At 38.1% G+C, this 26,283-nt stretch overlaps 1 protein-coding gene across 2 annotated transcripts in view; it reads right to left on the reverse strand.

Moving 5' to 3' along the window:
- ARHGAP10 (Rho GTPase activating protein 10) overlaps positions 1-26,283 on the reverse strand; it is a 125,699-nt gene that overhangs the window by 4,183 nt on the left and 95,233 nt on the right. For both annotated transcript variants that reach the window (XM_042470138.1, XM_042470139.1), the window contains 4 exons: positions 25,986-26,136; positions 16,191-16,350; positions 9,011-9,145; positions 7,623-7,714 (listed from right to left, as the gene is read on the reverse strand). In XM_042470138.1, coding sequence (XP_042326072.1) covers positions 7,623-7,714; positions 9,011-9,145; positions 16,191-16,350; positions 25,986-26,136 — 538 coding nt within the window. The remainder of the gene's footprint in view (positions 1-7,622; positions 7,715-9,010; positions 9,146-16,190; positions 16,351-25,985; positions 26,137-26,283) is intronic.

The following is a 26,283-nucleotide window of genomic DNA, read 5'->3' on the forward strand; positions in this document are numbered from 1 at the left end:
TGAATGGCTTAGAATCTGGCTATCTATGGGACTGCCTGTGTCGTAACAACCCTCTTTGTATCTTAACAATGTCAGGACAAGCCTTCTTGAAAGCAACATCACTTGTAGAGCCGTGTGTTGAACAGGTGTCTCCTGTGTTGGTCCCAAATTGTAAACAGAATTTCTGTCTGTCTCATGATCATGTCCCATTTTCTTTGCTTGTAGGGAAGGCATTAGCCATCTCTTCCACCTAGCCTTTTAAAATGTTTTGTTATTTACTGATTTCAATAATTTTCTCATTTGTTTTTCATGGTTTAGGTTTGCTAACTTGAACACTATTTTTAGTAGAAATATATGTAAAAATATAAGGATGAAGTTTACTCATTAGGACCATCGTATGTGAACCTTGCTCAAAATGAAAAGATAGAAATGAGGAATTTTCTTCAGTTATCCGTACTGTGTTACACTGCTTGCCTATTGCTGGAAGTTCATAAGCAAGTACTTGGGCATTCTAGCAGGCCCCAAGATGAATTATTTTTTCGTTCACATGGACACTAGGGTAGCATGGGCAGAAGCCAAAGAAATGCTTGTATGGATCTGTATCTGATACTGAAGGAAAGAGAGTCCCTTTGCCTGTGTAGGATCTTACTGCTTCTCCTAAAGTGGTGTGGACCCATACCTTTGTTCTGCTAGTCCCACACATTTAAGTTTTTAAGAAATATGCAAACCATAATAGTTCAAGCAGTTATAAGGCAACACAGCGAACACTGTGTAAAGTGGGCACTGCAGTGGGAATAGTTTGTAGGAAGACATTGAGCACTGATCTTTCTGTCTTTGAAGGCAGAAATAAGCAAAATAGTAGCACAACTAGTATACGGGAGCTTATAGACAAATAATGGTTGTCTGTGTTGTGGCTCTTCACTTTCAAATGCTAGAGCCAGGCAACCGAGGAACAGTACTGCTTATGCACATATTTTAAAAGAAAAATTTCTAGATGACAGATACATATATTAATCCACACAGCTTCAAAATCAGAAAATGGATCTCTACAATGATGTCAGAAATTGAAAATGCATCTCGTAATGGAAGGGTTTGATTAAAGTTTGTCAAAAAGGAACACACAGAAAAATACCCTTCTCAAATGGAAACTTTAAACTACTGTTAATAATTAACATGCCATTTATCCTTTTGTCATTTTCACTATATGATTATAGGGTATGAGCACATTTCAAATGGTATGCTCTAACATCACCACAGATGGTCTCCAAAAAGTTCCTTTACAGCAGCCATGACTCTTAATACACACACACAGAGAGAGAGAGAGAGAGAGAGAGAATGCATCCATTACACGGATTTTAAAATGCATACATTCTCTATTTTAATCTCCATTTAAAGGTTAAACAATCACTGCTAATTATTATTTTATGAGTTAAAATAGTTAACCCAGTCCAATTTAGACTGAGAAGCTCTGGCAGAGAAGTAGCAGAACATATATACAAATGGCACTTTGCAGAGTCACAATAAAAAAATCCAAGTGCTGTACACAAGACAGTAACACTCAAAGCAGGAAAAAGCAACCAAGAAGAAGAAAGTGGTATGGATATCAAGCAGAAAAGATATATTGAGTTCACTGTTACATACTTAGGGTGAGTTTCAGTAAGGGATGAGAATGAAAGCAAGCATTGCTACTGAAGGTTTTGCTTCAGAGATCTGAGGAGCATCCACCCACATCATCAATCTCCATTTTGGTTCAACTTCCAACCAGTTCTGATTCATTTATGTTTTAAACTTTTGTAGCAATAGCATGTACATTTCTATACAGTTTATCAGTGAACTCAGCACTCTCTAAGCAGTTTACAATGTGTAAGCAAATTGCCCCCAACAAGCTACCAACCTATGAAAGGATGAAAAGTTGAGTGGAGCCCTCCTCTAGGATCTAACTTACAACGTTGTGGCTGCAGCACTGGCACTTAACCACTGCACCATCAGGGCTTGTAACTGTTAAATCTTGACCTAAACCCTGCTATTAGCCTTGACTAAAGTCATTACATCAATTAGCTTTACCTATGTGATGACTTGCCATAGGATTCAGTGGATCTAAACTAACTGGAAGTAAACAACAGAATTTCAGCACTAGTGTTATTAATTTTTTCTCTCTCCAGTCCTGTTGTTACAGCATTTTATGCCTACTTATTTTCCTAGTGGTTTTGATTTCTGATTATTAAATCTGCCTTGTCCCTGTACCACCAGTATTTCAAGCGTCTTACTCCTGGATTAGGTTTTCTTCTCTTTTGTATATATCCTACCCTGGAAAAAAAGATTATGGCTCTCAGAAATGGAGTGAACAATCCAAATCCCTTGCTGACTTCCTTGAATCTTTCAAATCCCTTAGTTACATATTTATAAATCTCACTTAGATTCAAATACAAATAGCATCCTCTAAACATAACTGTGCATGTGCATAGAGAATGTGCACCATATAAACATTACATGCTCTACAAGTCTATATGCACCAAATCACACTGGAAATCTTGCACGATTTTCAGTCTCATGAGACTTCCCTCAGGGTCTTGCATGAGATTTGGGGCCAAATCCCACCGAAATCTCGTGATGACTGTGGTATTGGTGCACCCCCCCCCCCCCAATGCCGGGCAGTGTCAAAATAAGTCTTCTTTTAAAGGTAACAGTACAATAAAAGATAAACCTCAGTTCCTCTCATCCAGGCAAATATGAACAGGCTCAAAGGCAATGAAGAGATATCTCTTTACTATGAAGTTTAAATCAGCAGTTTTGTCATTCATACAAACTACTTGTAATAAACAGCCACTGAAGGGCTACGCAATGACCTGACCTACTGCCCTTCCCCTTCTGCAGAATCATGGTAAACCAACAAATCTGAGATCCAATCAGCTAAGATCCACTTTGGATCTACTTCAGTATCTTCTCTGTTACCTTAACCCAAGTCCTGCAGCCCATATTTCACCTGTACAAAAAGTATGCGAAAATAGCTTGGTGGTTTTAAATCTCCCCACTCAAGGTTTCCCACTTTAAAATAAGAAAATGTGGAGGAGGATAAAGATAGAAGAGACGAAAGGTATATTAAGAAAGGGGGAAATAAAATAAAAAAGAGAAGAGTGACATAAAATCCTCCTTAATGGAAGAGGCACCTCATGTCAGACCTAATTTAACAGTTATTTTAATAGTTGATACTAACAGTATGTCAATTTGATGGATGCATTGTCACTTAGATAGTTAAAGTTATTGGTAGAGCAGGAGAAATGATGTATTATTATCTTAATTCTTCATTTGAGGGTTATTAAGGTGTAGGGGAATTTAAACTGAGTGATGAATTTGAATTGATTCCATGGTGTCTGAATGCAGTCTAAGTGCATTAAGGAAGTAGACAATGAGAAAAGGGGTAAAAAGATGCATCTTTTTGGAGGATAGTTGAAGGACAATTGTGAACAGTTTCATGGCTTTATTCAACAATGGATTGAACAGTGACCTGAGACCAACTAAACTGAGAGGAAAGCCTAGGATAATCCATTTTGCGCAGTAAGGAAGGGGGTGCAGGTCATCTTATCCTGACACTATATTCTCCCAGTAGTTCTAATTTTAAGAATCCAGGCAGGTTGAGCCTTATCTCTCCTCCATCACATTCAGTGAGTATATAGCTCTGGTAATAGGGGAACTGAACCAGTGCGATACAGTGGTAGGACTAGAAACCTGGAGATCAGGGTTCGATTCCCTTTTCAGCCACAGAAACCTGCTGGGTGACCTTGGGTGACTCATACACTCTCAGCCCCAGAAAACCTTGTGATAGGTTCAGCTTAGGGTTGTCATAAGTCAGAAATGACTTGAAGGCACATAACAGCAGCAAATGGGGGGACTGGCAAATCACTCCAGAGTATTCCTAAAAATACCTATGAAACCATGGAGCCGTCATAAGTTGACAGATGACTTGAAGGAACACACACAAATGCTACAATGTTGCTAAGGCCACATATTAAATATTTGCAGATGTAGCTAAGATTGTGTGGTTCTGAATCACATCACTGACAACCCAACACTTCCTAAAAGGCACAACTGGGGATCAACAGTTTCTAAATGTGGTCTTAGTAATTTGGGAAAAACACAAGAGCCAGAAGCTCCTGCAGCTAAGATATAATTTAAGTGTAATACAACAGGAAAGGTCTTACTGCATCTCTCCATTTCCTTTTGAGGAACAGGCAGAAGGTGTGACAAGCCTGTAAATGTTCTACTAAATTCCTGTATTGTGAACTATGTGCTTCAATACTCTTGTACACAAATCTGACTAGAAGAGTTCTTCACAGATATGGTAAAAAATCCCACTCTTACACTAATTTAACTTGCTTTTAAGGGAAGGCTTTGAAGAAAGTAAACATTTATGTAAATCCTCTTTTATCGCACATGACAATATCTGCCTGCAAGGTAACTTTTGACAAGAAACATCTATACCAAGTATGTTTCCGTAATGGTAAATATATAGGCCAGGTGTATTGGAAGAAAGGGAGAACAGGAGTGGAAATGACACAGGGAGAGAGAGGCCCACACCTTTTTCTCTACAGCAACAAAAATGATAAAATCTGAGCCAGATTTCTCAATTAAATGTATCTTTGCACATTTCAGCAACAAGCTTGATTAATATTTCTGCTTTAAAACATGCTTTTTCTTCCTTGTTCATCTAGAAAAAATAGGGGCTTTTTCTGGGTTCTTTACTTGTCTAAGCCTGCATAAAAATGAACAAAATAACTTGCCAAGAATCTGGGTGATGAAAAGATTAAGTTTATGAGAAACTTCCCCAAATTATATTTTTGGGATGCCAGTAAGGAGCACTACAGGAGGAAAAGACCCTATTTTAATGTTTTAAAATGTGACTTTTTCTTCAAGTTGCTTTCAATAGCCCAATTTTATTGGGTTCTCCATGAATCTAAAATCAAAGTGTAGAAAGCTCAGTGCTTTCTCTCAATATAACAATGGGGAAATTCAGGTCTGCAAGTAGTCATCCTATCTGGCTGCCTTCTCTGTGTGGCTCCATGCTGACTGACTGCTGCCCCAGTCCTGAGGGCAACATCAATCAGAGGTGAAATTCTTAGCAGATAAGGCTAAGGTGTGGCTCAAAGAATTTCCTAGGAGATGAACATGGTAGCTGGTTGCCTTCATCTGCAGCAAATATTCTTACAGCACTGGGGTATTCTGCTTAAGAGGGAAGCATCAGATGTTACAGAGGATTTGGAGTTGCCTTTGTCTTCCTCTAAGGCGGAGAGAGTACGACTTGCGCAATGTCATCCAGTGGGTTTCCATGTTCAGTGCTCAAACTACTACACTGTGCTGGATCAAGTAGCAAGCATGCAGAAGCTATTTAAAGCAACAGCTTTGAACAAGGGTATCCTGTGTCACAATTTATCCACGAGGACACTCGTTGCCTTCTGTAAAGCAGAATTTTCTGGTAAAGAAAGCTGCTGCATTGCAGTTAGCAGTTTTCAGACCACTAGCAATCTACCATGGCTTTAGGTTGTCTTTGGGTGTGCAGCTTCTACCTTTAAACCCCTGGTGTCAGGTCTCCTTGACACTGAAAATGGAATGGACAGTAAACAGACATTTTTGATTGCTTTCTGTACAAAAATACCACCTCATCTTTTCATGACAATCTGCCACAGCCCTGGACTTAGCCCACCAACAACTATAGCCTTCCTTAATGTGTTATGCTCTACTTCCATTGTTAGGTCTTCTACTGAGATATCCTCCTGCCTGCTCATTTGCCACCTGTTGTGAATTCAGCACATTACAAGCCTGGTTTATTTTGCCTCCTTTTCAGACAGAGCTGCAGCAGCCAGGAATGTAGAAGTAAGTGCATATTTGTGTGTGTTGGATCTTGCTGCTTCTCTTGGACTGTAAATACAGGACCTCCAAAAGAAGCTGTAGTTAGGTGGACATTTAATATGTTCTGCAGGAGAATTCTGTGTTGTGTGGGTCAGATAGTGAAGCCAATGGTACTGAAGCACATGAAATGATGTCCTTTGTGGCTGTGAAAAGAGTCCTGTGTTTTATGACAAGGTCAACTATGTTAATGGCTGCCTCCTAGAGAAGGGCTTTAAGATGCAAAGCCCTGTTCAGACGGGCTTGGTAGAAAAATGCAAGTACTCATTCATAGCACAGGCAGAGTAGGCACTTAGAATGGCTGTTCACCTGGGAGGCTTTCTTTCTCCAATAGACACACCTGTTAAAGTATACTGTAGATGCCATAAACTGGAGAAGAGTCAAACATCTGCAGAAGAGTAGCTAATCCATGAAGTTCCCTATGATGCAGCTGCGATGAAGGATGAAAGAGAACTGAGGACATGTGGTATGGAGTGGGGTAAGCCTTCAGCTCTAAAAACTCTAGCTCTAAATGTTTCCAAAGATGGTGTGTGCAGGCACAAAGAATCCCATATGTGTGAGTGACAGAGACAACAAAGAAGAACCAAGACTTCAGGTTTCTACTTCAAACTGAACTGAGAGACAAAACATATACATTCAGCTATTTAAATAATTAAGCAACTTCCTATCATTAGGAATCGATGCATTCAAAACTGGAACTTGTGCCAGGTTGACTGGTAAAATAGAATTAATGTTTTTACTGGCTGAAAAGAATAGCAAGTGGCTACTTACAAATGACTCAGAAGTAGGAAAAAACTCGTGAAGGACTCAGGGGTAGGTAGAAGAATACAAATTTGAAACATTAACTGAAACAAAATGTGGCTTGTTTGAATGTCTATAAATTGTATCTTGGATTGTTCAACAGATCAAAGTTGAACCAAACCTATGGTTTAGTCCAGACCAAGATAAAGCCATCCTCTTTCACTAGTGATTCAACTAGCATAATTTTATTTCCATTCCTTATGCACACTTTCAATTTTATTATACAAAATCATTTTATATGTTATTTCCTCCCAGGAACAGTTGCTTATCTCCATAATTTTAATACTAACTACAGCGCGCCCGCGCCATACGCGGCCTTGAGCATACGCGGCCTTGAGCATATGCGCTCAAGCCGCGGGGCGCGCACGGGGCGGAACGTCCCATTCAATTGAATGGGCACGCGAGCCCGTTGCGCCCCGCGCGCGCCCGTGCCGCCGCACACAAGCCCCATTGTTTCCAATGGGGCTCGAGCATAGGCGGAATTCGCCTTACGCGGAGGGATCCGGAACGGATCCCCTGCGTAAGGCGAGGACAGACTGTACATAGCTACCTATCATAACACATTTAAAGTTAGCAGTTCCAATTGTTCCATTCAATTTGTTGCAATGTGTCCTGTAGACTTTGGGACATCTCTCTTCTTTTTTTTAAAAAAATCTGATCTTAAGTGGCTCAAGTTTTCAAAATAAGTAAAATGCTTTATTGTTATACTTTAAATATTCAAAAGCTAACAAAGACCCACATTACAGCAGTAATTTTTGATGTTAACTTATGTTAGGCTTTTGCTTGGTCACAGTCTCAAGTAATACACACATGCATGCACAAATATACAACAGGAATATACTGCAATTTGGAGAGGAGATTATTTATATGTGGTCTCCTTATATTTTGCTACATTTAATGTTTTTGCTGGTTTATTGCTTTATAAAAGCTAAAATACTTACCGTCCTCAAAAACTGCCCCAGTTTGAAAAGACAGTTCAGAGCTATGCTCTGCCTCACAAGGGTATACAGCTCTTGCTTTTCTGCTGACAACGCTGAAAAAGATCAGTGCATTTTTTGTTAGTGCTTAAAAAAAAGCCCAGTAGTGCTTACTGGATCAGTATACATCAGGTACATTTTGAAATAAAACTAAGGGTAAATATTGTCTACACAGTCCATGATGGGGGAAAAAACAGTTTCAAAAGCTCAAGTATGTTCACCTGCTCAGACAGCAAAACTGTATCTGCATGAAACATCATCTCATTACCTCAGGGTGAATAAATTGTAACCCTCCAGATGTTGTTGGACTTCATCTCCCATTATCCCTCACCACTGGCTGTGCTGGCTAGAGCTAGATAATAATTTGCATTTAAAGTTGTAGAGAAGCCTATTTAACTAAAGTTATTTTTAAAATCCCACACACTTCAATCTGTGCAGCTTTTCCTTGAGGCATAGACACAGGTATGACTAACTGTACCTACATTTTTGTTTAAAAAAATCAAAAAGTGATTGTTGTCTTAAGTTTATAAAGTTACACTCAGGTTTTCACTGAAACAGCTGATCAGTATGAAACTAAACTGGAATGTGAGTAATTTGGCTATTGAATGTGGTGAAATTAACATCTACAGTGCCCATGCACTCATGTAATTGCTAGTTGCAATTTGTTGTTTTTCAAAGAAAATGACAATAGAGGTTGGGGGAGTGAAGAGAAAAACAATAAAAAACTATAGCCCTGGTCACAGTATAAAAGCTGCTTTTACACCTAACAAGATGCACAGTAAATTTGCTTCACACAACCTTTTGCCTGCAGTGGCATGAAAAAATCACTTCATATACTGTTCGGATCTCAGCTGAAGTGGAGGGAGATATCTTTACTTCTCACACAATTCAGTTTCATTCATGCTTCCTCACTGTGGATGGAGCTGTAGTTAGGACTCAATATAGGGTAGTCTATGGAAGTGCTACTCAAGTGTGGTCTCTGGATCTGTGTTCTTAAGCCATCATTTGTTAGTCCCGGGGGGGGGGGAAAGCAACTGTAGCAAATGGGCACAAATATTGTTCTAGTCTCCTGTCACACCATGAAAAAATAACTCCTGGTCCGCCACACCAGATAGCCTGAGAAACATTGGTCTAAGGTATTTTTAGACAGACTTCCTCCACCACCTAAACCCAGAGATCTTGCTTGTATCACAAAAGTCAAAATGATTAGTCTGCCTCTATAGATAGTAAGTTAAATTTAAAGAAATAGTAAAGAAACATGGTTACCTGCATATTGCCTATTTTTAAAAAATAGCAAAAAGAGCACTAAAGACAGAAACATGGATGGGTATAAACAAACAGCGCAGTACTACCTTCCAGCTGGTCTGTCAGTCTCTTTGCCAGGGGAAGCAAAGGAGAATGGTGATAATGATGGTGCAACGGAAGTAGGTGCTGCACTTGACTGCATATTTGTCCAGGAAACCATTGATGAGTGACTCTCACTAGAGCTGAAAGAAGGTATTTTCAAGAAAGGATTATCAATTTGTAATTTCAGGTCCACACCTTTATGAGTACAAGCTGAGTATCCCTTATCCAAAATGTGTGGGACCAGAAGTGATCCGCATTTTGTGCATATACATAATGAGATATCTTGCAGATGGAACCCAAATCTTATGTAATTCATACATCATATACACATAGCTGAAAGGCAATTTTATACATATTTTTAATAATTTTTGGCACACTGAACTATCAGAAAGCAAAAACACCTGTGGAAAAAGTTCTGGATTTTGGAGCATTATGATTTTCAGAGAAAGGTTACTCAACCTGCAGTTGGATTAAATTTTTATATCAATGAAATCACTGAAATTGTTTGCATCCTATAATACATGTTTTGTGCTTCTGAGATGCCTTTCAGTACATACCACCAATTATACATGAAAAAGTTATAATAGCAGTAACTGTTCTAGCATGGGAAAAATGCTGCTTTAGATCATGTAGGCAAATAGGTTTTTAGTGTTTCTTGAGCTACAATTTTATTGCTGTGCATGAACTACTGCATGCTCTTATAACAAAATGAAGAGGCTGAGTTAAATAATGAACAAGGCTAGTTGGTACCCAATGTGATCTTATCGAAGTCTGAGAACATCAAACAATTGCTACTATCATCTCTAATGAAGAGTTACAAACTGTTATATTGCCACGCACAGCAGTTAATTTCCTGAGAGATATGGATAATTTGTCCATCCTAGTTTTGGTCTCTTTTTTTAAAAAAGGGATTCCTTTGTCTTAGATAAACTGCAACACTGTTCCATGGTAGAAATGGAAGAGAATGTAAGGTTTATTGCTATGGGATGCCATGCAAGTTCTAGTCTCTAGTCTAGTCTGAAGTGAAAAGATAGAAGGAGGGCCTTATGACATATTGTTTTACTACTACTACTAATTATTATTATTATTATTATTATGTAAAACAATATGCCATAAGGCCCTCCTTCTATCCTTTCACTTCAGGATGAGTATCCTTTCTCTGAAAATTGTATTATTATTTATAGCCCGCCCAATCACAAGGAATCCGGGCAAGTTACAGCAATAAAAATACAGAGAATACAATACAATAAAATACAATAAAATAAGATTAAAGAGAGTGGCGTAAGTCAGAGAATTCACATCTAGACCTGATGGAACTGGGCCTGTCTTTTTCACTCCCTCCCAGGTCTGATGATGACATTTGGTATGGAGGGACAGTTCTTCTTCTTGAAGTAAGAATTTTATTTAATTTTAATTGAATTCTTCTCATTAAATTTAAGAGAAGAATTGGTGGACAGAGCGACATAAGTCACAGTAAACTGGGAGAGGAACTAGGAAGGGAAGGCCTGTCAGAAGAGATCCGTCTTAAGAGCCTTCTTAAAGGCTGTAAGAGTAGAAATGTGGCGGATCTCCTTTGACAGATCATTCCATAGCTTCAGAGCAGCAGTGGAGAAGGCCTTTTGGGTAACTGAGGTTAGTCTAGATTTTTTTGGGATGAAGTAGATTCTTCCCCAAAGACCTTAGAGTGCGGGACAGACAGTAAGGAAGAAGGTGTTCCCTTAAGTATTTTGGACCCAAGCCATGAAGGGTTTTAAATGAAATCACCAACACCTTGGACCATGCCCAGAAACTAATTGGCAGCCAGTAAAGGGATTTCAAAACCGTTGTTATGCGATCATTACAAGAAGTACCTGTAATTAACCTGGCTGCCATATTTTGTACAAGTTGAAGTTTCCGAACTTGGTACGAGGGTAGCCCCATGTAGAGAGCATTACTGAAGTCCAATAGAGAGGTGATCAGCGCATGTACTGTTGTTTCAAGGTCTCCCAGTTCCAGGAAGGGGCGCATTCTAGATTTGTAGTCTGCTTCATTTTAAAGACCCTAAAAAGGGGTCCCCCACCCACCCACTGCTATAAATAGAATAATATGTCAATAATATGTCACTTTATTAAATCTTAACTCAAGTTTCCTCTTCCTAAATTGACCTAAGCCATATCCTAAAACAGAGAAAGAACCAAGAATGTTATCATTTGTTTCTGCAGTACAAGATTGGGCTATATATTGGGCTACAGGAATTATCGTAAATACATTCACATGTCATTCAATGGCATTCAAATTCAGTATGTCAGTATTCAGTATTCCTCAACTATTATCTAAGGGTATGCTGCAAATTGAATACCATATAGGAACAGATCCTTTCCAACAGGCAAAATAAATCCTAACAAAAGCAGACACCTTTGAGCTTCATTCTGCTTTCTCCTTTGCTTTATGAGAAATTCAGTCTTGCTGTAGAGAAATCACTGCAGTGCTCCTGTCAGATACAGCTTGTGGATATATATATGAAGAGTTCATGGCCTACAATGCGGCAAAGAAAAGCTCTATTTCTAAAAAGAATGTTGTGAAATCTCTGTGGATGCAACTATAAAGCATGCTGCCCATCAAATATCCACATGGACTGTTTGCGATTCATTGTCGTTTTCAAAATCTGTATTTCCATTTCAAAATAAAAGTCTGCATTCAGCAATAATATATATATATATATTCAGATTTATGAAAAATCTCATTGTCATGCATTTGGCTCACACGATGTCTAAACAAATTCCTGAATTACAAGTCCCTTGATTTACAGTAAATTTAGACTAACTAAATGTACAGGGAAAAAAGTTAGGAAGTTATATGAAATATTTTACAATCATGGGTACATGGAAAGAAAGCTAAAATGGAAGAAATATTATCTGCAAAGGGGAAAACTGTCAATCATCTTCCTTTGACAAGGAAAATTATTGTCTTGTATAGCTCAGCTGGGGAGGGAAGGAGGGAGGGATAGGAAGGTTATAAACTATAGCTAGAGATCTGCACTGACATTCAGGAGCCAATTCCTGAATGTTTAACTGACTTGTTCCTAAGGTAACGCTGATAAATAAAATCCTCTTATCTGAAGAATCAGTGAGCAAAGAAAGAAAAAGGGAAAGGCCATGGAAAGAATCTACACTACCTCTGCAGAAAAAACCATGCCCCTCTCAAAGAGCTGCCCTAGTTTTTTGGATTCAAAATCAGCATGCATCAGGAGCAGAACTCCATTTGGCTTTAAAATGCTGGTTCTACACAACTCATATAATCTACTTTAAATTCAATAAGCAAGCCAATACCTTACAGACACTAAGAAAGAGACTTTTCTTGCCTATTAAATGATCATACAAATATTTGGATGGGAATAAGGTCAAGAAGACACTGCATCCCTGAATATCTTTGTTGGATTTCTGCAGAAGTGGCTCTCAGGGCCACAGCAGGACAACCCAAATACTTGGGGGAAGGGTAAGACAAGCAGGATTGCTGAATATCCGAGTCATGTACAAACCTGTACACTTATAGGAAAAGGCATGATCAGTACAGATTATAACAATAGTGTATTTAAATGTAGACTGCAACTTTCTAGTGTATCAGCTAACACATTAGCACAAGGATCTTTTGTGCTCGACTAGTGACAAATTTGAAGCATAAATCTAGAGCAGTTGTCTAAGCCAAAACATTTTAAAATGGCAATTTGCTGCAAGAAATCAAAGGACACATTATTTATTCTAGTAAAAAACAGATTTTAAGGGGTTGCTTTCTTTGGTGAATTCTTTGTTATTTATGACATGAAAAACAATCTTGTAAGAAAGATGTTTTGGGGATACCTGAAAAGAAAATTATTTTTAAAGTTACCTACCCTCTAAAAATGGCAGTTTCTGCAATGATCTGCCATTCCTCAAATATTTAAAACTATTGTTTGAATGAAATAGTAACATTTCTAACTGCAAAACAGAATAGCATTAACAAAACTGGGTAAAAAACATGGGGTTGCAAAAATATATGAGAGCACGAATAAAAAATGATAACCAACAACTAAACTCATTTGTGGCCAAAGCACCAATAACCGTTTCTCCTGTCCTGTCCGTCCCCCAAATATTCATAGAATCATAGAATTATAGAGTTGGAAGAGACCACAAGGGCCATCCAGTCCAAACCCCTGCCATGCAGGAAATCCAAATCAAAGCATCCCCATTGACAGATGGCCATCCAGCCTCTGCTTAAAGACCTCCAAGGAAGGAGACTCCATTACACTCCGAGGGAGTGTGTTCCACTGTTGAACAGCCCTTACTGTCAGGAAGTTCCTCCTAATGTTGTTTTCCTGCAGCTTGCATCTATTGTTCCAGGTCCTGTACTCTGGAGCTGCAGAAAACAAGCTTGCTCCCTCTTCAGTATGACATCCCTTCAAATATTTAAACAGGGCTATCATATCACCTTTTAACCATCTTTTCTCCAGGCTAAACATCCCCAGCTCCCCAAGTCTTTCCTCATAGGACATGGTTTCCAGACCCTTCACCATTTTAGTCGCCTTCCTTTGGACATGCTCCAGTTTCTCAATGTCCTTTTTGAACTGTGGTGCCCAGAACTGGACACAATATTCCAGGTGAGGCCTGACCAAAGCAGATTACAGTGGCACTATTAATTCTCTTGATCTAGACACTATACTTTTACTGATGCAGCCTAAAATTGCATTGGCCTTTTTAGCTGCCGCATCACACTGTTGACTCATGTCAATCACGTTTCAAACAACACATATACCCTTAAGAGTAATGTGCTGAATCAAGCCTGCAGGACACCATGAATAGTCCCCCAACACATCAAATTGTTGGATGACATAAAAGTTCAAAGGCTTTGCTGGATAATTTCTGCATGACTCTCTTTTGTTTTTCACTATTTACAGTTCTCTATCTGGAAAAGGCAGCCCATTTTTATGCTGCTGAAAATTTAGTGGGGAAACAATGCACCAAGCTGGAATTCAGCATTTTCGACCCTCTATTTCAAGACTGTGTCACCCTAAATGCATGGGACTTCTAGAGCCTCCATTGACAGATGCAATCTATCTTAATTAATTTGGGGAATGTCTAGCTTGGTTTTGCAAGAGAGGGTAACATATGGAGGAATTAAGAATCAGCTATACTGGTAATAACTGATAGAGACTATGGGCATGAGGAACAACATGACCTTTTATTACAAGAAATATAAAAGACACACACATAAAGACAACTCATTTAAATAACTAGCATGCAGAGATAACTGAAGTAGAAAAAAGAGAGGGGTAACAGAGACTTATGACTGGATGAGGTAGTAGAAAAGGTTCACATAAAGCTAAAACGTATGCAGGTTTTGGGAGGTGGACAAAAACAAAAGTACTCAGACTGAGGCCTGAGGGTGACAGTCACCAGGCATGCAGGGGGGGCAAACTGCAGCAAAAATATTACATTTGGAGGGTGGTGGTGGTGATATTGATTACCCTTAATGCCAACCCCAATTCATAGAGGTTCCATGCAAAACCAAAAGCTTGACTTTCTCTCAACGGAATCAGAGGTTTCCAAAGTAATGAGTTTGTTTGATATTCAGGAGATGAGATTTGATTTTGATCTATGATGCTTCACGGACTTTACAACACCTAGACAAGATCTGGCGTTGCCTGGAATGTGAGGGCAGGAAAGGGGTGTTAAGGAATACACAAAAGATGAAGTGGAGATTCTTGACTTGTCTGATCTGGCAGAACTCATGTTTTGGCTTTCAGTTTCCAACCAAAATGCAGCATGGGAGGGAGGTGGCACTCTTCCAGAAAGCTTCTCCATCACCACACCTTTCCATATGGCTGGGTCTATGTATCATTCACACTATTTATTTCAGTTCTATGTATGCCATCACAACCGTGTTTGCTCATCAAACTATAGATGGATATTACAGAATTGTCAGATACCTGCAACTATGTCACAAGATAATTAAGATATGGCTACCGTTGCTATATGGGAAGTTGCTTGTTGATGGCATGCATACTGTCATGAAAGATGATCATGCCTATCTATTTTGTTTGGATTTATGTATAGTCTGAAGAATACAGATGACTAGGACCTGAGGCAGCAAAGAATTCTTAAGTACATATCAATTTCTACACAGGAGGAAAAAGTTGTGTCCCTTGTTGGAAAAAAAGGTGAGACATAATCAAAGAAATAAAAAATAAATGTAGGAATGGAACTTCACACTCTGACTGTAGGCTCTCCAAAACAGCAGTTTTAGAAGCATTAAAAACAGACAAATCTGACTGAATAGGTGAGGTCTTTATCTTAACACAAGAAAGAGCAAAAGCCATAATGGTAACTTTTTAACAAAGCAATCAGCTATACAGGCTTCCTTCTGGGCACTTTGAATGCCTGTAAAAGATTCACTCCTTTAAAAAGTCTTAGTATGATTCACTTTCTACAAAAGGTTCAACCCAGAATAGAATGTTTCCCTGGGCTACACAGCATAGAAACACTATTGCAACTGCACCAGTCTTCAATCTTCCACTGTGACTGCCACTGTGATTCCACATTTCTCTTTTCCAAATGATTGCACAGAGGACTGAACTTTTAGATTCAGTATTACTAAGGGGTGGGGGAAGAGATATTACACTGCATGTACTACTTTCACTCTAATTCTCTAATTACAAAAGTGATTTTTACTTGCATGCTTATTCTAAAATATTTGATGCCCTTTCTCTATTATCATTTCATTTGCATTTAGATGGCTAAATTTTCTAATATGTAAGAATCTACATTAATTTTATCAAACATAATGGTAGGATTCAGATATGTGTATATGCATCTAGTCTAGTAGAAATTAATTCTTCTGCCTCTTCTGTCCCCCAACAATCTCTCTAAGCCCCAAAAATCTTACATATACATATGGTCAGGGGAGCTTACTAAATGGGGAGAGCTGCAAGAGGTAGAAGTATGATTTCCCAAATTTGGACAGAAGGACATTGCACAAGTTGTGGCCTTTAGATAGCAGAAGACAGAACCAGCTGCAGTATGTTATGTTTTCTTAATTTGGTGGTTTCTTAATTAGAAACAAGAGAAATGTGTATCATGAGAAACTGAGCCATTGTTTCTACTTTCTCTTTGTTACAAAAAATCTGTATGTTAAATAGCAGACCAGCCTTTGAATAGAAAAGTTACTACTTACAGAGGGGTTGCCCAATCTCCTGTATCACCACTGTCACTTATAAGATGGTTTTTCTGTCCGTCTGGAGGACTGTTGGGAGCAGCAGTTGTTGGAGACTGAGAAGAAAGGGAATCCGTACTACCAGTGGGTGTGCATTCTTTGGGAAGATTAAAACTGTCATCTGAGGAATGAGTAACAAATATATTGTTATTAAAAGAAAAAAGTACTAAATTGTAGCACGATACTTATTATACAAAAGATAAAGAACTATTTACCTCTTGAAACATATTCCATTGATCTTTACTACCCTAACTTAAGAATGGCTTCAAACTACAAGTAAATTTAATTAACCATGAAACTGCTGTTCACTAGAACCAGAGGAGAATCAAGTAACAATTTTTCACCCATAAAATTAGCATACTAACATAACTACAACATCATCAGGATACATTTTCTGGATAAACATTGAGGATAATCATCATTAGATTCCACTTAGCTACTCAGATGCATAATTAATACCTAAATCATCATATGAATATCAGATGTGCAACAACAGTTTGAAGCTAAGGCCATGTACTTTACTTCATTATCCTTCACTCAATGACTACAGGCAGACTATGTGAATGCTAAGTGTTATTTTCTGAGTACTTCTGACAAAGGTAAGTTAAAGCAAATATTGCTCTCTAAGAAAGTACATTATTCAATTCAACTTTAGTATTTTGTAGATCCCATTATAAATTAGGAATGGTGGATATAGGAAATTGGCTAAACCAAACCACTGTTGAAATTATTTTTTGAAGTAGTTTCTTGCATTATTCTAGGGCTTTTTAAAAAAACAACAACAATAAGATTCAAAATAGTTGCTTCTTCCTCTTATAAAGGAAGGGAGGCAAGAGCTTGGCACATCACATAACATTCCTAAGTATGATTTAGAAGGGTTTTCCCTCTCACTGTTATCTCCTACATTTAGATTATTTACAACAACAAGTTTTATCTGCATCTTTGCATTTAGAGATAATTAAGAGTGAAATTATGAATTCAAAAATAACAGGAAAGCCTGAGGAACAGAATAGTATAAAGCATTTGTAGATCTTCTTATTCCATATCATGTATATGTAGAAGCTTTTATATATGGCTCTTCACTATCTTTGCTATATAATGCTTATATTATTGCAATTCCTAAACATGGCAAAGACCTCTCCCAATGTACAAATTATAGGCCTACTTCTCTTATAAATGTTGATGACTAAGATATTAAATGCTATCTTTGCTAATACACTTCAGGAGGTTATTACTGTAATTCCCTGGTTCACATAGCCCAGGTGAATTTTATCAAACATAGGAGACTGACAATCTTAGACTGGTTGTTGACTTGATTGCTTTGCAAAGTGACAAGTCTAATCAGGCTATGCTCCTTTCATTAGATGCTTAAAAAGCTTTTAAATAAATATACTAGCAATCTACCTTTGTTACTTTGGTTTAATTTTGTTTTCCTTCAGAATTTTTGAACTGCATTGAGATGCTCTATTTGCTTCCAAGATCTTGAATACTGGCTATTTCACCCGCCCCTGTACCACTTGTCCTTGAGAGAGACTAGTCAAGGAGCTCCATTTTCTCCCTTGACACTTGATTTACATTTGGAACCTTTGGGTTTTAATATTGGGCCAAGTCTCAGTATTCATGGGTTTGTGAATGATTGTTTAAATTATTTTTCTCTAAGCTGTAATTGTCTGTTTTGTCAAAACATGAAATTCACTTATGTTTCATATACACCTTATACACATCGCCTGTTGGTAATTTTATACACAATATTTTTTAATAATTTTGTGCATGGAACAAAGTTTGTGTACACTGAATCAATAGAAAGCAAAGCACTATCTTATCCTCCCATGTGGATGATTCTGGAGTATTCTGGAACTCCAGACAAGGAAGACTCAAATTGTACAGCATATAGATGTCAACTTCACATGGATAGCTGATCAACACTCCTAAAGATTTATGTATAAATTGTTTTTCCAATGCATTTTCAGTTTACAATTTTTGCTGGCTTATTCTTTAAGTTGCTTTTACAAAAATACATGGAAAAAGTACAACAAATCTATTATCATGTTTCTAGGCATCTGAAACCCTGAACTTCATGACATCACAAGAATTCCTACAGTGACTGTGTTCTAGTCCTACACCTAATTTGGAGGGCCACAAGTCACGAAGATAATGATATTCCTTGAGGTTAAATAGCAATACATTACTTCTCTCATTCACGGGGTCACTATGAATCGAAGTCGACTCGTCAACAGTTAACTACAATAGCAACAAAATAATGTAATTGTAAAAATTTGGGAAAGGCTCTTAAATTTTACATTTACACTTTTAAAATTTAGGCATTTCCCAAACCAGTAACAAAGGTACAAGTAAACCTTCTCAACATGCTTGTTTTATAATATAATATTACAATTGTTGCTGTGTGCCTTCAATTAGCTTTCATAAGGAACAGCTATCATGGGGTTTAATTGTCAAGATTTGTTTGGGGGGGTGCCATTGGCTTCCTCTGAGGCTGAGAGAATATAACATGTCCTAGGTCAGTGGATTTCCATGGCTGAGGGTGGATACAAATTCTAGTCTACCAGAGTCTTAGTCAAACATTTAAACTGCTATACCACGCCAGTTTCTATATTACAATAGTGAGGGAAACTGGAGAATTAGTTCTACTGATATATCTGTCCATTAAAAATAGGGGTGGGCAAAGTATACTTAGCCATAAGAGCTGTTTTTGAAACCACTAATCTCTCCAGACTCTTCTTTTTCTAAAGGGGGGGAGGGTAGTGGAAGTGAATTGCCTCTCCTTGAAGCCTCCTTTTAGATTGCACAGCCCTCCTGCACTTTTTAATTAACAATAACATTTTTTAAAACCAGTAGACATCTGGCAATTTCATGTGGTGTGGCTTTATGCCATTTTTGGAGGTGCCTACAGTCCCAAGAAGGTCCGAGAGGCAGAAAATTGCCCCCTCACTCTAGATCAGCTGCAGTCCCCCATCACTACCTTAAGAAGTCACTTTATTAAGTCACATCATAATACTAAGAACAAAAACCCATTTTAAAAAGGTCAACAGACAACATGGGGAATTAGATTGTGAACCAAGAGACACAAATTAGGTTACAGTGTCAATACAAGTCAAAACAAATTAATTTAAACTGTGAAGTGGTACAGTTATATCATAACAGCAGCAGGCATCAAAGGGGAAATCTCTCACTCACTCTCAAAACACTCTGACATCCTGCAGAAGAAAACTGCACAGGAGGATTTTCTTTTCTTTTTTCTTTTTTGTGCACCTATCTATTATGTCAAATAACTAATACTAGCATAGGTTGCAATTCAGATGATGGGAAGAATGATAATTAAGGCAGATAAATTGTTGACAATATTTCAGCTGTACCCTCCTCTACAGACACTGTTCAAAGGCAACTAAAAATTACTCAGATGTCAATATTACAGGAAAGAAGGAAACAGTATTAATTTGGACTGTCTTCCTAGTACTCCACCTTCTCTTCTAAAAAGAGAAGACACTTGCTGACACTTAGATGGCACCTGTCGTGGTGCCATTTAAGTGTTAGCAATTTGGGTGGCAACAGAATTTTCTTCAGCCATTCAAATCACTTGCAGTTGGTGACACACCTCCTGCTTTTGTTGCTGTGGGTCATGTCAAAGAGGAATAGTGCAGTACAGATATTTACTCCACAATGTAAGCAGCTGTTCTACAAGGATGGCACTGGACTGGCATTTGGCCTCTTGAGAGGGCAGACTGCCAACCTGCAAAGTAATATGGCTTCCTTGAAGCCTCTATGAAATCATTTTGTTGTGTCTCAGGAAAATATCACTGCCAGAAACCAGATTTATAAGAAATTTCTAGCTCTCCCTTATCAAAGCACCTATGTGAGAAAAGTATGTCTTGAAGAAAGACCAACCTCTGAAATAAATTTTACTGAGAAGGCAGTCATGATTTTTGCATTAATCAAATAAATACTGTATTTACTTATCAACCACTTCAATAAAAGCAGCAACAACCTTTCTTTAAAAAAATGAGTTTAAGAACACCATTTTGTTATGTCAGTCAAAATGCAGGCTTTGCCACGTGCAAACCAAAAAGGTCTTATTATTGTTATGTAGGAAGCTAACTTTATAAAAAAATATTTAAAAATTTAAAATCCTATGAAACAAATCAAATTACCAAATATCCCTTTTCCATTATCAAAAAAGGTTTCAAGAGGACACCAGATGGCCAACTCCTCCATTAAGACAAAAATTCCTTTCCAAACAAATGTCTAAAGAGCTATAATCAGCATTACATATTTCAACAAAAAATGTGTTTGATTTATTTAACACTAAATCACATATGGATAGCAAAGTTCTATTTATTTGTGACTCTTGCTTCCTGCTTTCCTTCCCTGGGTGTCAAAGCAGTCCACTATCCTCAAAAGAACTGTGGGGTGAAGTGCTGAGATAGCTGCTTAGTGAGTGGATTTCCATGTCTTTGGCCTGGAACACATGGGCCAAAAAGCGGCAGCTTCCAGCCGCTTTGGTGGTGTGGCATTTAGATGAAACATGCCCCCAAAGTGGCCAGCAGCCTCTCCAATGCCGCGCTCCAGTCCAAAGGACCAGTTCAAAAAGATGCCAGAATAATCTGACTCGTGGCTGTGCAGTTTGGGACCTGTGGCAGCAGCTAGCTTTGGGAGCAGGCCATGCGGTTGCCACGTGCCCAGCTCAATCACAGCCAGAGGCCGCTCCTTCCCATCTGCCTGCTCCGCACCATAGTCATCTAGCCCTGTTCGGTTAACTGGACTTATACTAGTACAATAAGAGGCAGCAAGCTCTGCCTACATCGTATAATTTGAAGGAGCTCTGGTGGTGCAGTGGTTAAAATGCAAGTACTGCAGCCATTCACAGCCACAAGGTTGTGAGTTCAATCCCAGGCAGGGCTCCAGGGTCCACTAAGTCTTGCATTCTTCCATATGTCACTAAAATGAATACCCAGCTAGTTGGGAGCAAATAGCGTACACATTGTAAATCACTTAGGGAGTGTTTAAGTGCACTGATAAAGCAGTATAGAAATGTACTTGCTATTGCTAATGCTATAAGCATTCAAGCATACTTGTAACATATCTGCTTTACTCTAATTGTCAGAGCACCCAAGTTTCTTGAAGGCAATGAGGGGCAGGTGCACCTTGCATCCACTTAAGTGCTACACTTTTCACTTCACATATCAGCATTTATGGCTGTTTTTAATACTTTGAAGCAATCAATGCTTCTTTTATTATTACAATAGCTGTCCTTAAAATGCAGGAGTAGCTGTATTGACCATAAAACCAAACCAAAAATCCAAAACACACATTATGGTGATCCAATTCTTAGGCCAATCAGAAGGGGCAAAATTCATGATGCTAACTTTAAAGCCCACAAACGTCTTCATCAGGCAGGAACAACTAAAAAACATCCCAGAGAAGAAAAATGGTCCGCATCTTACTTGGTACACAGAGTGGAAATATTGAGGCTGAGAATCCCGCTCTAATTCATGCCAGCAGTTTAGGTTGGCTTGTGCTACTAGCATATATAGATGGATTCTCCTCCCCCCCTCCCATCTATCTATCTATCTACATCACCTTCAGTCACATCATCTTTAGACTTTCACCATAGACTGCTGAAGCATATCTCTAACCCACTAAACAAAGTAACATGATAAAAGAGCAGATCTGGATGCTGTTATGTTAAGCCAATTTCTACCTACAAGAACCATGCTCTCTTTGTGCCCCTGTGGCTACTCTTGGTTCTGCTTAAGTGTTGTACCAATGTGTTTGCTTCTTCTTCTGAAATCTCAGCTTTGTTTCACTGTTAAGTCAGGTTGTATGCCAGGAACATCTGTTCTTTAGTAGAAAGAACCAATTAATAGCTCAAAGCATTCCTTAGATTAACTGAAAGTGTATCTAGCCACACCTAAAAGCATCAAATAAAAAGAAATTACAGATGTGCAACCTCCTCCTACATGAACCCTCTCATCAAGGTATCTAAAAATAAAAGGATCAAAAAAATCACAAACTAAGCAAGCTGTGGAAAACAGTTCACAGCAAAATCACAGATATTGTGTCAAGGTGTTAATTTAGATCTCATAATTAAAATGCCAAGATATGATAGATCCAGGGGTTACCATACAATAAGAAATCAGATACAAGCAGAGCAGGGAGTGGAACTCCATGAAAAGTGAAAAGTATAGTGACAAGTAGAAGCTCCAGCAATCAGAACATAGAAAGAGGGAGAAATATTGAGAAGAAGAAATATTAGTGAATAAAAAAATGCAGGTAAGCCTACAATACAGATTCTTCTGAACTAGAGAAAAGAGAGTGACCTACAAAGATAATAATTCAGATGAAGGAAAAAAATATTACACACATACTCACTCTTTGGGGTAAAATGTTCATGTAGAGATATATATGGTGATTTCTGGTAAGGCTATGCTAATCGCATACTAATAACCTACCTAGCAGGTTATTTGTCTAAACTGCCATCTAAATAGGAAAGCTGCTACGGAGCATATAGATCCAAAACTATGTTTATTTAGCTAGAGAAGCAACTATGAGTACTATCAAGTGAACAGGGTATGGATATATGTAAACAGAGAGGGTTTCTTGAGAGAGATTTCCCTAAAACCTATTAAAAACAGGCAGTCTCTACATCAGTGGTTCCCAACCTTCCTAATGCCGCGACCCTTTAATACAGTTCCTCATGTTGTGGTGACCCAAACCCATGAAATCATTTTCGTTGCTACTTCATGACTGTAATGAAATAGGTGTTTTCCAATGGTCTTAGGCGATCCCCATGAAAGGGTCATTCGACCCCCAAAGGGGTCCCGACCCACAGGTTGGGAACCACTGCTCTACATAATATTCTGTGATGATACATTAAGGTTTCAGTACACCCTTTGACATGATCACTGAGTATTCAATTATCTGAAGAAGAATTTCAGTTACAGCTGTTAACTATTTTATGTATGTCAATTTAGAATTCCTCTTTAAACACACCCAGATATTTGAACTGCGAGGTATAGAGCATTCAGCCCATAGGCCAGTTATAGCTCTTGAAGTACTGTTGGGACTTTTATTGGTATCCTCAAAATAAAAGGAATTGAACTTCATGGAGGAAAATTAGGAAGCCAGAATTTTGAAATGCTTAGAAAACAAAAAGTGTGATGTTTTCTCTTTAATTCTAAATGAACGTCAACAAAAGATTCAAAATCCAAAATGAACAGCAACAAACAAACAACTTAAGAGACATATTGTAGTATAGTCTTCAATGCCAAAATGAATGTTAGTCTTTAGGGTGTAATAATACTTTATTGATCTTGCTGCAACAAACTAACATTGGCTTGATATGCACAGGCCAAATAAAGCGGCTTCTGGTCGCTTTGATGGCGTGACATTTACATGACACATGCCAAACCAGGAAAAGCTGGCCCAAAAAGGAGAGGATTTAATCCACTCCTGCAGGCAGCCCATTTGGGCCTGTGGCAGAGACCTGCTTTGGAAGCAGACTATGTGGTCGCCGAGGTCCCAGCACAATCGGCCCACAGTTGCCTTCTTCAAAGTTAATTCAAAATGGTGGCTTTGAAAAGCCTGATGTAGAAACTGCTTTAAAATTTTTTAAAAACAAAATCATGTTAATTATGGGTAATACACATATTATTTCTACATCCTACTTGTTATGTAGTGGTTTGAGCATTGGATTCTGACTCTACAGACCAGGGTTTGAATCCCAGCTCAGCTATGTAAGCCCACTGGGTGATCTTGGGCAAGTCATATACTCTCAGCCTTAGAAGATGGCAATGGCAAACCCTATCTGAAGATATCTGCCAAGAAAACCCCATGAGAGGTTCGCATTAGAGTCTCCATAAGTCAGAAATGACTTAAAGGAACACAACAACAAATGTGTTATATCAGGTGCATGATTCTTTTAAAAATGACAATCGTTTTAAAAAGGTCGTATGTATGTACATACTGTACAAGCAGATTTATGAGTTTTATTTATTTATTATTTTATTTTATTTCTATCCCACCTTTCTCCCAAAAAGGGACCCAAGGAGGCTCACAACATAAAAACACATTAAAACAATATTTTAAAAAAACAACGTAGATAATAAAACAATAGAAAATTTAAATTTAAAACATACAAAAAGTAAAATATAATCTCAACCAACCCCCCAACTGTTTTTCTATTGTGGCAGCCTCACAGGTTTTGTCATCCCACCACTGCCACCAAATTGTCAAGACCACGTTTACGGTTTCTATTGTGGCAGCCCAAAGGAATTTTTCTATTCCCTCGCTACCACCAATTTGTTACAGACTATTTTTAAAATCTCCCTAGTCTTTGTTTTAAAATGCTTTATATTAGTAGTGTGGATATATACTCAAACTGCAGGCAAGTTTTCACTAAAATAATAACAAAACTTTATTTAACATGTGTTGCAAACAATAGATACATACTGTATATACTTATATATAAATCTAGAAATTTGAGTCAAAAAATTGACCCCAAAAACCTGAGTCGACTTAGTGTATATATGAAGAATTTTGTAAGTTCTTTGGCATTGTTTCCCTTTGCATCATCCTTTAGATCCTTTATTACATGCCCCTAGATTTTACCTTTGACTTATCCACAGGTCATATCAAAATCCATAATTTTGACCCCAAAACTTCCCCTTGACTTATACATGAGGCTGACTTATAGTTGAGTATATACGGTAGTTATGTGTGAATAAGACATTTGTTACTTCATGTATCTGTGTTACTTGTTTCACTTGAAAGTTTTACTTTCTTAGGAGCTTATCGCTTTACACTCTTAAAATGGGACTAGGTCACTTTAAATGCGGTCCCTGCCTCCTATTGCATTTTGGAGTTTGGAGTTTAGGAAGGGGCATTTAGAATATCCAGCCAGAGAGCTCTTAAGCATCATTGAACTCCAAACTCCAAAGTGCAACAGGAGGCAGGGACTGCATTTAAAACGATCTAGCTCCATTTTAATAGGCTTGCCTTAGTCTGCCTTCTCCCAAAATTAAACACATTAATTTCATATCCACACCAACAACGCTTTGTGTGTTGAACTTATTTTCTTATGTACTGAAATAATTAAATAATGGCATATAAAGGAGGGGGCGAATAAGGAAAAGAGAATATCTGACAATAACAATACAGGACAATAACAATCTATAAACTCAAAGAAATGAAAATGAGCCCTGGGTAAATGCCAAAAATGTATTAAAATGGCAAATATAATCCTTTCCATCCAGAACACCTGGCTACATATTACTTTCTACTTTACTTCTTGGTAGGACATGTCTGTACACAACATTTTAATCACCCAATGTTTAGTAGCTGTCTATGCTCATATGATTTGCCAGATCTGACTTTTAGTCCAGATTAAGCATACATACATTTTGTCTATCAGTTCACGAAAGGTCTGTTTTACTTTTCATTCTTATCTTCGTCAGTTTATCCTATGGTTTTGGAATTGTTGTCAAAGGTCAAATAGATTTGGCTTTAAAGGGGATAATTTCTTTTGCTAAAAGAAATCCAAGTTTTCCTATAGCTACAGATACAGTAATATGTCATAAGGACACATCCTCTCTGCCTCCTATCTCCATTTTCCAATTAAAAAAAAAAAAAACAGATAAGAGAAATAGTGAAATGGAAAACTACTCTAGATTGCCCTGATGACACAAGATACACTGTGAGCGCACTCTGCTACCAAGACAGAAAATATAATTAACATCTTACTGTCATCCAGCTCAAGACAGTGATTATATACAGCAACAGGCCTCTTAGTACGTTGCCCTTGTCTTCTTGATTGTCGTGGCGGAGCATTTGGAGGAGACACTGACACAGAGATTGGCTCAGGGAAAGTGGCATCAGGCAGACTTTGGAAAATCTGCAAACAGGAGCAAAGAGGGCATTGATTATTTACTTTGAAAAGCAACCTGTATAAATGCAACTGTAAGCCATTATCAAAACAACATTTGTTTTGGATCCCATTCAAGGCAGGAAGGAGACAAAACTCCATTCTTCAAGTTTGGGG

Source organism: Sceloporus undulatus, chromosome 5 (genome assembly GCF_019175285.1).
Source record: "Sceloporus undulatus isolate JIND9_A2432 ecotype Alabama chromosome 5, SceUnd_v1.1, whole genome shotgun sequence".
In the NCBI taxonomy this organism is placed as follows: Eukaryota; Metazoa; Chordata; class Lepidosauria; order Squamata; family Phrynosomatidae; genus Sceloporus; species Sceloporus undulatus.